Here is a 16,712-nt window from a genome sequence, read left to right as displayed (position 1 = left end):
GGGGGGGGGGGGGGGGGGGGGGAACGAAATATTTCTTTCTTTCTTTCTTTCTTTCTTTCTTGCATTAAAAGAATCAGTAGCTGTTTCCTCCCCCTTTTTCTCTTTTGTCTCTTGGCAATGGAATGGCAGGGAAACCGAGGAAGGGGCTTGTTACCATTCACAGCACTTTCCCCTGCAGAGATTGACAGCTTCAATGTATGTAAATTTTTGGGTTGGACCCCTGGAAAGCAACTGTCTGAAATTCATCTTAGCATTTAAACCTCCATCTTCACAATTTTTAATTTGGACATAAAAATGTGGTTCTATCTATGATTCAAAATTTGAGATAACAGCCTTGGGGTAAAAAACTGTATAAGCACTTAAGTGGTTTTTAGAAGTGCTACTTCTGCTCAGATTTCCAAAGGTATTGAGATTTCTAAGCTGCAGGTAGGTGCCTAATTGGATTTTCAAAAGTGTTTAAATAGGAGTTAGGTGCTTAACTGGCCTCTGTGTTTTTAAGAATCTCACTGAGCACCTATTGGCCTCTTTAGACACCTGAATACTTGGAACTTAGAAGGTTAAGTCCTATTAACTTTGACTTTTGAAAACAGGACTGGAGCTCCTGACATATTTGATCACTTCTGAAAATTTTAATCAATTTAATTAGCAGCAACATTTTTCAACCATGGCTGGAATTTTCAAAGCAGCCTTGAGAGCTTAGGTGTCTAATTCCCATTGACTTCGGATGTGTATGTCTCTGTTTTGTTTGAAAAGTCTGGCCCTTAGCTATGAATGTATATTTGACTATTTTGAAGATAAAAGCCTGAAAGAACAGTAGGATGGATGATTTCTAGCTTGTAATTTATGTATTTATTTTTAGTTACTGCCTATTAAGGCAATGTTATAGCACTACCTATTATTCCATGTTATTGCATTATTAAGTGCTCTTAACATTTTTATGGACACAAGCCTAAATGTAATTTTCTCTATGAATCTACATGGACAAAGGAGAATGGAAAGTTAAGGTAAACTAAAATGGAATTTCAAACTTGAATTTTTACTTCATAATACATATGGTCTCTAATGTGTCAAGACTCACCACCAAGGATCCTGGTTTTCTCTGTTTAAAAATAGCAAATTATATGATTTAAAAAACAATTGCAAATTCTGATTAAACACCTCTAACTCTGTGTTTCTCCATGAACTATATAACCACTATATAAACACCACTATATATATACCACTGATACCTGATATATATAGGTATCAGTTGAACATGTTTTATTGATATATTTACAATTGTAAAGCAATTTGGAAGCTTATCAATGTCTCAATCACTATAATAAAATAAATTCTAAATACCTATACACTTTGGCATTTGATTTGGAGTTTTTTATTATGGAAAATCAAGCTACTTCTGACCCCTTTGCTCACCAGGGTGCAGGTTCAGCTGCAGCTGTCCCCCCACACTGCTTTGTGATGATGAGTAGCCCTGATATGCCAGTGCCCTACCCATGACATTGCCCTTTACTCTCAAGCCACAGCCCCCCTGGTCCTGCCGGTGCCCCTTACTCCCCACCCATAGCCCCCTGCTGCACTTAGCCCTGCTGGAGGGGCCCCCCCAGATGCTAGGACTGATTGCACCTGCTGTGGCCAAAGCAGAGCACAGAGCCTGGAACCCAGAGCTGGCTTCGCTTCCCCTGTGGGCAGCATGGCTGGAGCACAGCTGGTGGTGTGGGGACGGTGGATGTGGGCTGGTGGCTGAAGTCTGGTGGCTGAAGTCTGGTGGCTGTGGGCTCAGGGCTCCCCACCCGGCTGCCACCCCTCCCCCCACCAGGGGCCTCCATAGCCCAGTGAGCAGGACCTGGTGCAGCACGTTAGAGCAGGACAGGGCTGCTCATTGCTGCTTCTGGGAGCCCTGCATCACCATAGCAAGGTGCCCCCTGCCCACCCAGCAGCAGTGGGGGATGCAACTCTGCGCTACCACCCCTGCTGCTGCTGGCTGGTCAGGGGATGCTGCACTATGGCAGCACAGGCCTGCCAGCAGCAGCACTGAGGTTTCTCACTCCTCTCTGCTCTGCCATGCTGGGTCCTGCCCGCTGGGCCACAGAGGGGAAGGGCAGCAGGGCAAGAAGCACCAAGCCCACAGCCAGCAGCCCACATCTGCCCCCACCCTGTGCAGAAATCTTGGGGCATGTGTTCCCATGCCCCCCCCTGGAGTGCTCACAATGGCAGGGAACCCCCTTCCCACCGCCCCCTGGACAACCTGCCCGCAGTGCTGTCCCGCTCCCTGCCCAGGCTCTGCGGCTGCATGTTCCTACCCCAGTCCACAAGCCTCAGGCCCCACAGCACTGCCCCCAGCTGGGCAGCACCCCCCCAAGCCCTGCCCAACTCCTTCCCTCCTTCACTATGGCTGACTCACTTCCTCTCCCACACCCCAAACCCAAGACTTACCTGTGGGGATCTGTGGGAGCTGCTCTCATGCTGCTTAGCTGCCATGTGTGCATGTGCACATGCATGTTGTACCCCCTTCCTGATCACCCTCCACCTGCTCCAGCCTGCCAGCCTGCAAGGGGAAACCTGCTGTTTCCCTCACTTTTTTCCTTTACAGGAGACAGCCCGCATTTTTCTCCTTAAAAAGAGAAAATCTGGATTTTTCCCTTTAAATAATAATCTGTGCTTTTCCACATTTTTCCATGGTGAATGGAAAACCCAGATCCCTGCTGATCACTGACTTCTACAATACTAAGGCAATACATGTCAGAAAAATTAAAGGCACAATACTTCTGTGACAGGCAATAGTATTAATTTGATTCTCTCAATTTGTCAACAACTAGAGAGTCTAAGCTGAATAGTGAATGGATAAAACTTATTTCAGTGTTTTTATTTTAAAGCCCAATTCGAAAGGGAATCATGGAACTTCTACTGATAGCAGTGGGAGTTCCAGTTAAACCTACGCTTTATCCTGAGATTAATCAACAAACAAGAAAGTTGTAGTTATGTTTAATAGGAGTAATATTGCTCAGTGGGTAAGACATGAGACTATAAGTCAGACTGCATAGGATCTTTTGTTAGTTCAATCACTATTTCTTTGTACAAATGTCTCTGCAATTCATTTCCTTGCCTATAATACAGGAATAATATATGTAGGCAGGCAGCCATCTATTGTCCTCAGTATTTTAAAATTTATGGATTAGAAGTCCTGTATTTATGTAAATTATCATTTTCAGAAGATGGCAGGAACAGGGTTACCAGGGAAAAGGCTATTCCCATCTTGGTTGGCACACTGAGGAAATAGCTAAACTTTTGATTTGTATGCCACTGTGACAAGATACAGGCTGCTCCTCTTAGCTGGAGCAAATGATGTTGACTGTAAAATATCCACTATCAGATGAGAGACCAGATATGCATCTTATGCCACTGACTGTATCCCTCCTGGGCATATTACACAGCTTGGTGCTTGACCAGTCCTGTCTTCTCTAGTACTCTCTCATCTTGTTTTTCTCCTCATGCACTATGGCAGCAAAGGACAGCTACTAGTCTTATTTTAGTCCAGTCATATATATAAAGCCTGTGCATTTTAGGGGACCTTTTTATGACTGGAAATCATTTTTGATTTGCTTAGGATAAAATTTAGCCTTGGGTCACTTTCTTAATTTTGGTGTTTGGCCACTATCTTAAAAAAATGGTGGCCCTGACTAATGATAGTTAGTTTCATAGTTGGTAGGGTCAGAAGGGACCTGAGCAGATCATCCAGTCTGGCCCCCTGCCATGGCAGGAAAGAGTACTGGGGTCAAATGAGATGAATAAATATTGGTACCTCAGTACCTATGAGGCTGATTTTGATTTTCTAAGTTACTATAAATAGGTACTGCGATAGCCTACAGATTTTTGTCTTTTGATGAGTATTTAATTGCTCATTGTTTGGCAGCTCTAAGCCTTTAAATGTAAAAACCAGCAGTATTTACCACTTTTTTGGTAACTCAATAAGAGTACTCGTTTCAAATGGAAAGTTTTACATTTATTTCTTCAAAGTCACATTTAATATTATTAACAACAAAGGTACAAATGATTATGGAACACATTTAAGTAAAAGAAAATGCTTCAACTCAAATTTGAAGTTAAGTCTATGACATGGCATACACTATATATTCTTAATCTAGGTATTCTTCTTCTTTATCACTATCTTCTTCAGATGACTCTAGAACAGTAGCTTTAATTGGCATATCTGACTGTCTATTTTCATTGTTTAGAGACAATTTTACTCTACCTGGCACTCCACTTCTAGTATGAATCTCAGTTTCCAACACATCCAGCACTGATGTCCACCCAAAATTTGTTGGATAAAGAGTCTGTACATGTTGTGAATTTCTCCATTCATAGATTTGGCAAGTGTGCTCTGAGGCAATGCTGTCTGAAGGAGTCATGGTCCAGAGGAAGTCTTGCAGAATCATAGTGTGCCATTTGCTGCCATTTACATGCATGAGCAGTGGACAAACTATCACTCACAGGATCATTGTAAAGTATTCTGACAGTGAATGAAGCTAGTTTATTGAACAGATCTTCAGTAAGCTCCTCATTTTTTTCAAGGTGTTGCATAGTCACCATGTGCATATCAACTGTTCTAATTGTAAGATTTACTGCATTGATGTAACTTTACCACATCCAAAGAAACCTCCTGGTGTGTCTACTCTAGTGAATCCGTAAATCCCAGGAGCAGCAGATGCTACATTATGCTCTGGAAATAATGAACAGCAGTAATAGTATGATGGTGCATCTCCTGGTTTCTTCTTGTATATAACTTGCTCAGTTATGCGACTGATGTAGGAAGTGACAACCCATACATCAGTATCTTCAAAATTAAAAATGATGGTGCAGGAATTATCCATTTGAGCTGCATGGAAGAACACCCTTGTGTCAGCCTCACATGGAGATTTCAATACAAAGCATGCATCACGTTCTCTGGATTTTAAATCATAACAGACAAGATTCATTGTGAAGTACATCAGCATGGTGGAAGTAAGAACTCCATTCATTCAAGAGGTAACATTGTTGTCTCATTTTGTTACAATGCTTTGATAGAAATGAGCACCAGGATGCTCCAATAGGCATTTACTGGTCAGAAACAGGGTAGATGTTAAGAACAAACCTGAACGACTTTGAGTAACACTGCTGCCCATGCTGTTTTGTACTAATCTTCAACAGTTCTTCATCATAAACATCATTAATGAAATGAAATGCCACTGCTTGTGGATGTAGGCCAGTGACATACTTGAAGAAACTGAGAGCATATTCAGACCATGTCTTTCTTGGTGGGACTTTATTCCATATCATTCCAACATTTATTAATGCAGGATAATGTGATGGTGGTGAGATTGACTGGAGGTTCATAAATTTTTATTTGACAGGTTTGTGGAATGTCTCATCTGCTTGGAAGAACAAAAGGCTCACAGAAGTGTGAGCATAATTGTGTATTGCATAATTTCCTCTAAAGTCATGGTAGTCTCTTTTCCACTGATTAAAATGTCAGTGACTTATTTCATTGCAGTACAGTCAACCATTTTCCTACACTCTAGCTTGCAGTTCTCTTTGTTGCAAAAGTCTCACTTTTTGTGTCATGTATTGACTGAGTTCTGGAAGAAAGTTTCTCCAGAATGTTTCCCAGAATCACATTACCCTCATCATGGGCCGTGTGGAGACTCTTCTTTACTTCTTCATTTACCTGCTCTCCAGAGCAAAGGGAACAAAGAGTTGGTCAATTCAGATCCCATGGGTTTGCGCCCCATTCTTCCAGAGCTGTCTTCACTGCAACAACAACCTTGCAGTCCATCTCCATTCTTAATGGACCCAGTTCTGGATGGCAATACAGGAGTTGCTTGAAATGAGCCACCTGTTTTAGTTGTTCCTTAACTGCATAATAACTGGTTTACTGAGTATGATGATTGCAATCATGGACAGATTCTTGGTAAATCTAATCCATCCCCCACTTCTTCTGTTCTAGGATTCCTTGCTCATGGTCATTTCAATGACTTGGTCTGCAGGCAGTTTGCTCTAAGTGAAAAATTGTAGTCATGTACACCTTTTCATCTTCTCCCAGTGTCGTCATTCACTAGTAATACATTTATTTACCGGTAATACAGGAGTGTTAAATAGTTGACATTTCCATAAGCTGCTAATAGTGGAAGCATTGTACGGCAAGTTGATAAATACTCTTTGAAATTAATTCCACTCCTCAGACAATAGTAATGCTGAAAGAGGATTTCAACATCAATAATATAAGATGGAAAATACTTGGCTATATCTGATTCACAACTGAGCATTTCTTCAAACACTGACTGTACCAATTCATGAAAAGTAGTTGAACTGATGAATTCATCATGTCAATTTTCTATAGTGATATCTACCAACTGTTTCAAGCTGTGAATTGCTTCAGTATTTTTATGGAGGTATCTATGGATTAACATATTCAGTAAACCTTCTGTTGCTAGTTTGTGGAGGCACTTTCCTCAGTTGTAATGTTTACCTGAAAACGCTCTTTGTGCACCACCTGCAACCACAGCCCCTACAGCAACAGCTAATTCTTTAAGACCACTATGGCCACATCCACACATGCAGGCACGTGTGCTTGCAACAGCTCAAATACCAATGGCACAAATTTGTGCCAGAGATTTGTGCCTTAGCACACATGCCTGAACATGCACTTCGGTGTGGGGCAAATTGTGCCAGTTGAGGCAAACTGACCCTGCTAGCTCCTCCCAGATCCTCTGCCAGGGTGAGCTAGAGGCTGGGGCCAGCACGGGTGCTGGCCCCAGCAGTATAAAAAGCTGTCCTGGCAAGCAGCTTAGGGTTCTTTGCCCTTAGAAGATTCTGAGGCCCAGCCTGCTGGTATCTGGGGACACTAGCTCTTTGTTCCAGCTGGACTGCTTAAGAAGTCCTAAGCTAGAGTGGCCCCTGCACCCTCTACCCACTGCAGCAGTCTGGCAGTGGAGGCTGGTGCCTGGCTGTGATCTGCTGCCACCTGCAACAGCATCTTCCCCCTTGGACCTGCGGCCCCATGGCTGCATGCCTGCCAGACCCAGACAGAGACTGCACATCCACCTGGGCTGTGATATGGGCACTGCAGCAGAGCCTCCTCCACTTCTGGGCCAGCTGCTAGCGGGCAGCAGGCTGGAGCAGCAGGGGCACAAGGCAGGCATAAAGATGGTCTGGCTGGGTGCTACACAGTCTCATCAGCAGATCCAGCATCTGGTTCCTTCAGGGCATGCTCTGAGAGAGTGCCCTGTGCCACTTCCCAGCATGCTTTTTTTTTTTATACCAGGATTTCCCAGTATCAAAATTAGAGTCTGCGCTGCAAATATGCAGTGTGGGGAATTTTTTTTCATTCCCAGAGTGCCTCCTGAGGTGTCTCAAACTGCTTTGAGATGCTGCAACAGGCACGTGCTCACTTGTCTGGATGCAGCCTACCTGCATATCTCTTTCGAACAGCATTGAGATAAGATGTTTCTGTGTGAAACCCACTAAGTATCCCTTTCACATGAGCCCATCTCTTCTCATATTCACAAAAGGCCTCTTCGATATATCTATACATTGCTTGATCTGCATCAACTGAATCACTGGCATCTTCTTCAGGTCAGCAACTTTCTGGCAACTATCCATCACATCTATAACAACTTTTTTGTTTGGACGCTGTATGTAACATTTAACTTTGTATGTTTCACATTTCATGACATTGCTTTCAAGACAGCGATGATATCTAGTTAATGCTGGGACCCTTCCGTGTGGCTGAATCACTTGGAGAAATGCATGGGCAGTTAACCAGGGCACCAGTATTCCCTCAGAGCTAACCTCCAATCTTCACGGTTGTGGCTGAGCATGTAATTTGCCACTCCCATAATTTTTGGAAATAACTGGGCAGACTAGACTTTTCTGAACTTCAGGTTTTGGTATAACCAAGGTGGTTGTATCTGAAATAGTTCATTCTTGGTGAAATGAAATTGGTTGCACCAAAATCAAAATTGGCCTCAATTTATTCATCTCATTAGCCATGGGCACTATTTTTAAAGATGGCGACCAAATGTCATGGTTAGAAAAGTGACCCCCCAAGCTAAATTTCTTCCTTAAAATCTCAGTTATGAATTACGAAAATAAAAAAGGTCACTCCCAAAAAACACACAGGCCTCATATATATGACTAGATTATTTATACACATGGCCAGAAAATCTTACCAAATATTACATTTAAATGGAAAACAGGAGCAGGTTTTTTTTGTCATTTTTAGACAGTTCTACTTATTTATTTTTAAGGTTTTCTGAATCATCCAGAACAGTCGTATCTAAGCAGCAGCATAGACATAATGCAGCCATGACTCATCTGGCACATAGGGATATGCCATGCTCCTCATTTTGCAGTTAGAGACACTAAGGTACAGATACATTTAATAACTTGACTGAGGTAACAAAGGAAGTCTGCAGCAGAGCCAGGAATAAAAACCCAGTTCCCTGGGACCCAGTTCAGTCTCTGATGGCCCATTCTGCTGCCTTAAATAGGAGGATGTGAACAAGTTTATTTTATTAATCAAGTTCTTAAAAAAAATACAATGAAGGACTAAAATATAGACACATTTAAATAAAAAACTGTAAAAAGTAAAACAGGCTTTTTTCAGGATATTAGGGCATCACATATATATTAATGATGAATTGGGTTTTAGTTTATTTATAAATGTAGAATTAGCAACCAAATGTAGAGTAGGCCTGGAGCCTCAAAGATGGAAACTGATCTAGTATGGTAGCATTATAATGTGGAAGTAAAAAGTAAAATGATTTTGTATAAAGAATAAATAATTCAGCAAAATAAAGATACCTAATTTCATTTATCCTTAAAACATTAAAGCTACTTTATTATACCAAAGCCATATTTAAATATTTGTCCTATCTATACTCTGCAAATTATAATTTTCTTATTAATGGAAAACTAGCATTTCTCCCTTTCGTAAACTGTAGTGTTCTCGTAAGTCTGGGCAAATGCTTCTCAGTGCAGGAAACCTAGTGCTAGGCTGTGGCATGATGGCAGGATGCAAAGTTTGTGTTATAAAATAAAGGCAATGGTAATAAATTGTGACAGAGTGCCCTCAATAGGATTGTTCCCTGAGACAGAAATGGATATAGCTCCTGAAAGCAGCATTTCACATTAAAACATGAATAAAACCCCTATGATGAATGTATCCAGGCAGTGCATCCAGGCCGATATAATGTAATATTTATAACTGCTACCTGCTGTTGAAGGGGTTTTCTCCTGGAATTATATGAGTACTCTCCTTCCCCACTAAGAGCTTGATTCGATCATAGAATGACTTCACGGCTGGTGAACCAGAGTAGCTCTGTTGTATGATGTCAAGAGGATCACGTGAGCCTCGGCACAGCAGACTATTTTGACAAGTAGACTGGAGGCAGCAATCTGGGTCTAGGCAGTCCACAAGGCCATCTGAAAGGGGAAGAATCATCAAAGTTCAGCCATCTGTAGTTAGCTACCAAATATGCAGGATTAGGGTCTGGACAAAAGTACACTTTAGCCACTTCGAAAGGGGTGAGGGAGCTGCTACTTGGGAGAACATGCTGTAGCTGTTATGCTGTAAATGCCACATTTGCATGAACCTGTGGCAATACAAGTTAGCGAAACTGCCGTAACATTGACCATGGATGAGGTGTGGCTAAAGGTGGAGCAGTTTTGCTGCTCCACCTTTAATTTTTGTGTCCATCTGTGCCCTACAGGGACACATTCAAAATAGTGAACACAGTTTAATTGCTTAACCTTACAACATTTGGCAGAGTAAATGTGCCAAATAAAGAGAGGAGGCCAGAACTGTTTTGTCATTCTTCTGCTTGAACTCCAATTATATTTTGATATGGTTAATTTCTGATTTACATCATTTGACAAGAAATTCAGGCCCAAAGAGGTCCATTTTAAGGAGCTAGGGCTGGGAGTAGCATTAATAGGTAGAAGGAGGAATCAGGAAGATAGGTGTTCAATTCTACTGGACAGGATTTGATGATCAGAGAATTCCTGTGGATAAGCTCTGCAGTATTTTTGGATAGGGAGGAAAAGGAAGGGATTTGGTTAAAAGAAAATGGAAAATGCAGTCAGGATGCTTCCCTTCAAAATCTGAATTATTAGGCTATCGTGTACTTGGATAAGAAGGGATCAATCATGCTTCTGCTGAGTTCAGTCAACAAACTGTGTTATATCATCCATCAAACCTGCCTTTAAGAACATCCTAATCTATTTAGAAAGAAAAAATAGAATCTGCAACCGGGAGACAGATACTAACCATGTCCACTAGCCTGCTGAGCAAAGTTGGTCCTACAATTAAATGCATTGTAATATAAATCTGTGCACTACCATTTTCATTTGTCCTCACTAATCTGAAACATGGCATTTAACTGAAGTTCTAGCACTACTTTCCTTTTAGCAAATAAATGATAAGTTGCAGTTATTTACTGATGTTCAAAATTATGAGAATTGATTATTCAATTTACAATATGTTTGAAATATCAGATAGACAAGTTCAAGTTCAGATATTCTTCCTCATATTATGGAACTGAACACCTGAAGGCTTGAGCAACCTGGACATGTACACAACACTGTAATCCATAATCATTCCATTGGGTTACTTAAAAACATGTAATTTTTTCCTGAAGACAAAATGAGTATCTTTAGAGCTTTTTTTTTTCTTTTCAATTTTTTTCATATACACAAGGACTAACTGTACCTTAGAGAAAGAGCATAAGGAACAGAGCTTTCTGCTTTTTGCAGTTAGCCACATATCTCCTATGGCTTGCACTTGAAGTAAGTGAAAACTCCTATGATCGAAATAACTGTGTCTGATTTTAAAAGAAAACTGCTAAGATATGCTGGCAAGTCTTCATTCAGCACCCATGGAAACATCTTAAGTTAGATGAACTTCCTGTTTGTTAGACCTATAGATTTCTTTAAGGTCAGTGGCCTATTCACATTAGGAACTCCATTCATCTTGAAGCCCCTTCCATCCTAGAGGTGGGATTGTTTTTTTCAGCAGTCTATTTTCTACAAACTTTATATAATCCATGTGAGGACATCATTGGGTTCAGATTATAACTCCAGACAGTTTTCCTATTAAGCATTGAGCACATTTTCCTCAGCGTCTTGCTCTTTCTGGGTTTGTGACACCTTCGCAACCATGAACTTAAAATTGTCCGCTCTTTAGTCTCGTCAGTGCTTTTATTCAACTGGCTGTCAGTCAAGAGAATCCTATCAACACATTAGAAATAGTAGAAGCAAAACATAGGATAGAAATTACTCCCTTTGACAAACTTATGTTTGTTTTCTCAAGCTATTGCACATTTTTGCTATGCCTGTTACTGTATGTGAGCATACGTTATGTCTATAATGACCTCATCATGCAGTACGATTATGGGCTCCTGCAGCCGAAGACCATGAACTTTAAATTGGCACACCAATCTCCCAGTGGCCTGTCAGTCATGAGAATCACATCTTTATGCCAGCAAGCCCCCTTGGATATAGTCTGACATTGCAATCTTCAGTAAATTACCCTGTCACTGCCAATCTTACAGTTATCTCGCAAACAATCAAGCAGGCAATCAAACTGTTCTGAATTGCCAGTTCAGGACCTGGGAGGCTAAAAACATCTCCATTCAATACCAGCAAGAAACCAGCATACGCTTCCTTTGATAATGGATGAATTTCACAAATGTGTGTGTGTGTTGTGTGTGAATATACAAATTTCACACCAGAGTTCTGAAAATATGTTAAAAGTGTCCAGTAACCTAATGTTAAATATACACATAATCTGCTTGTCTGCACATCTGCTTTTTTAATATATTCTAATTTATACTGTCCCACAGTAACTTTGAAAAGAATAAAAAGCGGTTGGAAACAAACTCCAGCTATGACTCCATTACATGAGTACATCTTTCATGGTAATTTAAAGGGAATTAAATACTGCTACACATCATAGAAGATAACTGCAACCCATTATTCTTATCATGTTAAATTCATTATCCTCATCAGGTCAATTCAGATATGTTAGTACTCCTCATATGAAAGCAAGGACATTTTGTTTAATGAGTATTTTAGGCCAGTGTGAAGCTTTATTACTGTGAGAAGTCAAGGGCAGCATTACTAAAAGACAATGATCAAGGTGGTTTTGAATGCCCAAAATGTTCTGTTTTGGAAGAAAAAAACAGTAAGGAGTGAATGACAGATGCATGTAGAAGTTATTTCCATTTTCCACTGACTTTAATGGGGGATGACTTAAGTCCAAGCTACAGCCTTCCACACAAACCAAAAGCAAAAGTTTAAACAATGGAATTTCTCCAAGATCAGAGTGGCCGTATCTAGTATATATAAAGTTGTTATGCATATAAAAATATGGTTAGACACACTGAGTAATTTACAGAAAATTCATCAAAATATAAGAGGGAAAAAAAACCCAAAGGAAAATGAAAACAATATGCTAGCCTCAACAGGTTACCTAGAGAGGTGGTGGAATCTCCATCCTTGGATTTTTTAGGGTCCAGCTCAGCAAAGCCCTGGCTGCAATGAACTAGTTGGGGTTGGTCTGTTTTGAAAGGGGGTTGGACTAGATGATTTCCTGAGGTCCCTTCCAATCCTAATTTATTATGATTCTATGCTGGACTGATATAACTGGCTGAACTTCACCGTCATTTACATTCGCACAACGCCTGGATGATGGTTAGAAAATTATTTTTCAAGGTTTGCTTTTAGAAGTTGGCTTGTAGGTAGAGTAGATATGCATTAGAAATAGGTCCAAGGGTGGCCAGGGTTAATTGCTTTCTAAAACCTGTTTGTGACAAAGGTTCACAGCCTTCAAGGCAGGCACTGTGCCTGAGGCCAATGGACAAGCAGGTATACTCATCCTGGAAAATTAAAAACATGAACAGTGTACCCATAACAAAGATAAAGGACTCTGTAGCATTGGCTAGGCCACAGTGATGAACTGCAGAGCCCCTGGGATTTCTGGTTCTGGTGGATGGACCAAATTATGAGCCCAGGGCATGGCCAAATAAAGACACCAGTAAATGACCAAATTAAGATTTGTGCATGTGATGGGTTTGGGAAAACAAGGAATAAGCTGACAGGACAGAAGGTGGACAGTATGATGGTCACAGGAAGACCAATCAATGATTTAATAGATTTCATAGACATTAAAGCTGGAAGGGACCTCTCAAGACCACTGGGGCCCCTGCCCAAGGGGCAGCAAGTCAGCTAGGGTCAAAGAACCCCAGCAAGATAAATGTCCAAATGTTTCTTGAAAGCGTCCAGAGTAGGTGCTTGCATCACCTTTGGGGGGAGTCTGTTCCAGGCCTTGGGGGCTTGGACAGTAAAGAAGTTTTTCCTTATGACCAGCCTAAAACAGTCTTTCAGGAGTTTGTGATCACTGGACCTTGTCATCCCCTGGGGTGCTCTGGTGGACAGGTGTTCCCCCAGATCCTGATGCACACCCCTTATGTACTTACAGGCTGTCACCAAGTCACACCTGGGCCTACGCTTCTCCAGGCTGAAGAGCCCTCTAGCTTGCAGCCTCTCTTCATAAGGCCTCTTCTCTTGCCCTCTGATCATGTGCATGGCTCTCCTCTGGACTCTTTCAAGCTTTTCCACATCCTTCCTAAATTGTGGAGCCCAGAATTGGATGCAGTACTCCATCTGCAGCTCACCAAGGCCAAGTAAGTGGGAGGATGACATCTTGGGTCTTGCTTGAGAAGCATTGGTAGATGCAAGCCACAGTTTTGTTCGCTTTGCCAGCTGTGGTATTGCATTGGTGGCTCATATCCAACTTGTGGTCAATCATGACCCCCGAGTCTCTTTCGGTCATGGTGCTAGTGAGTGTAGCATTGCCAAGCCTATAACTGTGATATGGGTTTTTATTCCTGAGGTGGAGCACCTTGCATTTCTCCATGTTGAATACCATCAGGTTTTTATCTGCCCACCTTGCTAGTCTATCAAGGTTGGCCTGGATCACCAGCCTATCCTCAAGTGTGGACACTCTTCCCCAAAGTTTGGTGTCATCAGCGAACTTGGCCAGTTCACTTTTGACACTAGTGTCCAGATCATTTAAAAGACATTAAGGAGTATAGGGCCAAAAACAAAGCCTTGGGGGATGCCACTAGTCACTGAGTGTCTTGCTGATTCCATTCCGTCAACTACCACTGTCTGGGTCTGACCTCAGTGCCTGTCCCCCAGCCATCAGACTGTGAAGTAGTTGAGGCCACATTTGGCCAAATTTTCCATGAGGACATCATGGGACACCAGGTGGTCAAAGGCTTTTTTAAAGTCCAAATATATGACATCAACCACTTCCTTTTTGTCCAGGTGATACGTCACCTGGTCATAGAAGGAAATGAGATTGGTCAAGCAAGACCTATTCACTACAAACCCATGCCAGCTATTCCTCAGAATGTTGCTTTATGTTAGCCTGTCAAGAATGGTTTCTTTGATAATTTTTTCCAAAAATTAAGGAAGCGATCCTAGAAGCAACCCCCCGAGGGGGGAACCCAAGGCCACTATGGACAGAGGGCACACCACCAGCCCATCTCATCCACCTCACTGGGGGCCGGTGTGCCTCAGCTCTTGATTTTCAGGCTGCTGACATCTGACATTCAAGGAAGAACCACAAGGTGAAGTTCACATGTTGGTCAGGCTACCTTCCCTCTGTGACACCCCTAGGACTAGTAGATATAGAATTGGGTGGGCGCGGGGATTATTTTGTTTTCTGTGTCTGCATTATTCTTATTTGCCCTCTTTGTGTATCAATACAATTTGCCTATTATCAAATGAAAAAAGTCATGGTTGGTCTGAGGGTTGGGTCCGCCCGGCATAAGGTATCTGGGTCACAAATCCAGTGCCAACAAATGGATACATGCGAAGATTTCAAAGTTGAAGGCTGTGGGACAGTGGTGATCCTATATGCTCCTAGACTATCAAGATGGTCCCTTTGGGAATAATCCTATGAGTGGGAAGGTGCATTCCCTGCGGACAACTAGCAGCAGCACATATTTGTGCCACTGCTAGTCATCCCCAGGAAATACTCCTGCATGCACACTCTGGCATGTGGCACATTGCCCCAGCTCGGGTAAGGGAGGCTGGGACCAGCACCTTGGCTGGCTCCAGCAGCCCTACCTGGGGTCCTGGGGACCTCCTGGGGCTCTAGCAGCAGTGATCCAGCTTTGGGAGCATGGGGCTAGCCCCTAGGCCCTAATTTTTCACATCTGAGTCTCACTGATGACTATTTTTGAATGCATGACAGGCATTCTGCTTGCCTATGTAGGCAGTACACTATCTGCATTTAACTCATCTCTTTGAAATATCTCAAGAATGAAGATTCATTTATGCCAAAATTTGCCAGCCAGTAACCTCATTTCCTGACCAACTGCATTCACAGGGATAAAAGTGTACATAATTCCATTGGTGTTTATCTATTTTTAAATGCCATTTAAAGGAAAATGGGAAGATTTGTCAGCTTCTGCCAATAAACACTTTTATTACCAAATCTACCCTATCAGAGTTAGTTGCCTAACATAACAGCTGTCATAATGATTTAACTTTGCAACAGAGAACTTTGCAATGAACTTCATCTGTTACTACTATATAGTAGTTTTGTTTTGTTTTAACTTTGTATTCCAGGCTTTTGTCAGGTTCTGGGCCTTTAAGACAGCACTCAGCACTTTTTTATTCGTAATGCAGTGAAAGAAACTTTAATTGGTTTCCTTAAAGTGCCACTGATCTTTACAGTGGACATGTCAGAGTTAAAAGATGCAATGCCTAGTTACTGGAGTTCTGAAACCCTCTTGCCTGCACACCAGGGGAAACTACTGTATATGGGTGTCAACATGATGTTGAATCCTTTCCAACAATTTAAAAGTAAGACTGAAATAACTGAAAGTACTCTTGACTTGGCTTTAACCCAGCAGAGAAGGAAATAGGAGGCTCTGATTTGATTTAAACTGGCAGCACAAGATTAGCTCTTCATCGCTACTCTTGGTTTTTCCAAATTACCAAGCCTTTTCAGCAACAGATTAAGTGACAATTGTGTTCATTTTTAAGAGTTCACTTTTTGTTAACAAACATATCCATTTCCATTGCCTATCGTTAATCAATACATATGCATTTTTGCAGCTCTAACTTTGCTCCATGAAACTAGAATTTTAATATATTAAATGTAAATAAAAGAATCACTTGTGCACTAGTGTATTATGTGTTTCTGGAGTGATTTGGTGTTGTTTTCCCCTTCTTGATCGATTTCCTCATTGCAAGGCCTAACAAGTGTCCAGCAGAGATAGTGATATCTGCACTGCTGACCACACAGGACCCCTCACTGTTGACTTCCTTTCTCTACTGAGTGATACAGTTGGAATGAAAAAAAACATAATGACTTTCCAAGAGCTGTTTTTTCATATCATGTCTCTGTCCTTGAACACACAGAGAGATGCAGTAAGGTTTTTCACCAATATTATCTAAAGGAGCTCCTCTCCTCTTACTTTATGAGGAACTCCCTTTATTATTTGACGTATGGCCATATTCACCACTTGAGGCTAAGCTGAGTAGAGTTGCATGCAGGACTTTACAGGTCTGTTATGGAAGATTCTCTGCCACAGAACATAAAAAAGAACTAATTTTATACTAGCAAATAGAAGAAACCAAGATTGTTCCGTTTACTTATG

General features: G+C 41.6%; 1 protein-coding gene across 7 annotated transcripts in view; it reads right to left on the bottom strand.

The window, feature by feature from the left end:
• The window catches only part of TENM2 (teneurin transmembrane protein 2), a 1,374,704-nt gene that overhangs the window by 77,917 nt on the left and 1,280,075 nt on the right, over window positions 1-16,712 (bottom strand). For all 7 annotated transcript variants that reach the window (XM_019506504.1, XM_019506506.1, XM_019506505.1 and 4 more), the window contains one exon: window positions 9,249-9,459. In XM_019506504.1, the coding sequence (XP_019362049.1) occupies window positions 9,249-9,459 (211 nt within the window). The remainder of the gene's footprint in view (window positions 1-9,248; window positions 9,460-16,712) is intronic.

The sequence above is a fragment of the Gavialis gangeticus genome, unplaced genomic scaffold (assembly GCF_001723915.1).
Source record: "Gavialis gangeticus isolate Ggan-Ray unplaced genomic scaffold, GavGan_comp1, whole genome shotgun sequence".
Lineage (NCBI taxonomy): Eukaryota > Metazoa > Chordata > Crocodylia > Gavialidae > Gavialis > Gavialis gangeticus.
Note: the sequence above shows the minus strand (reverse complement) of the source record. Positions and strands in the feature narration are given on the sequence as shown.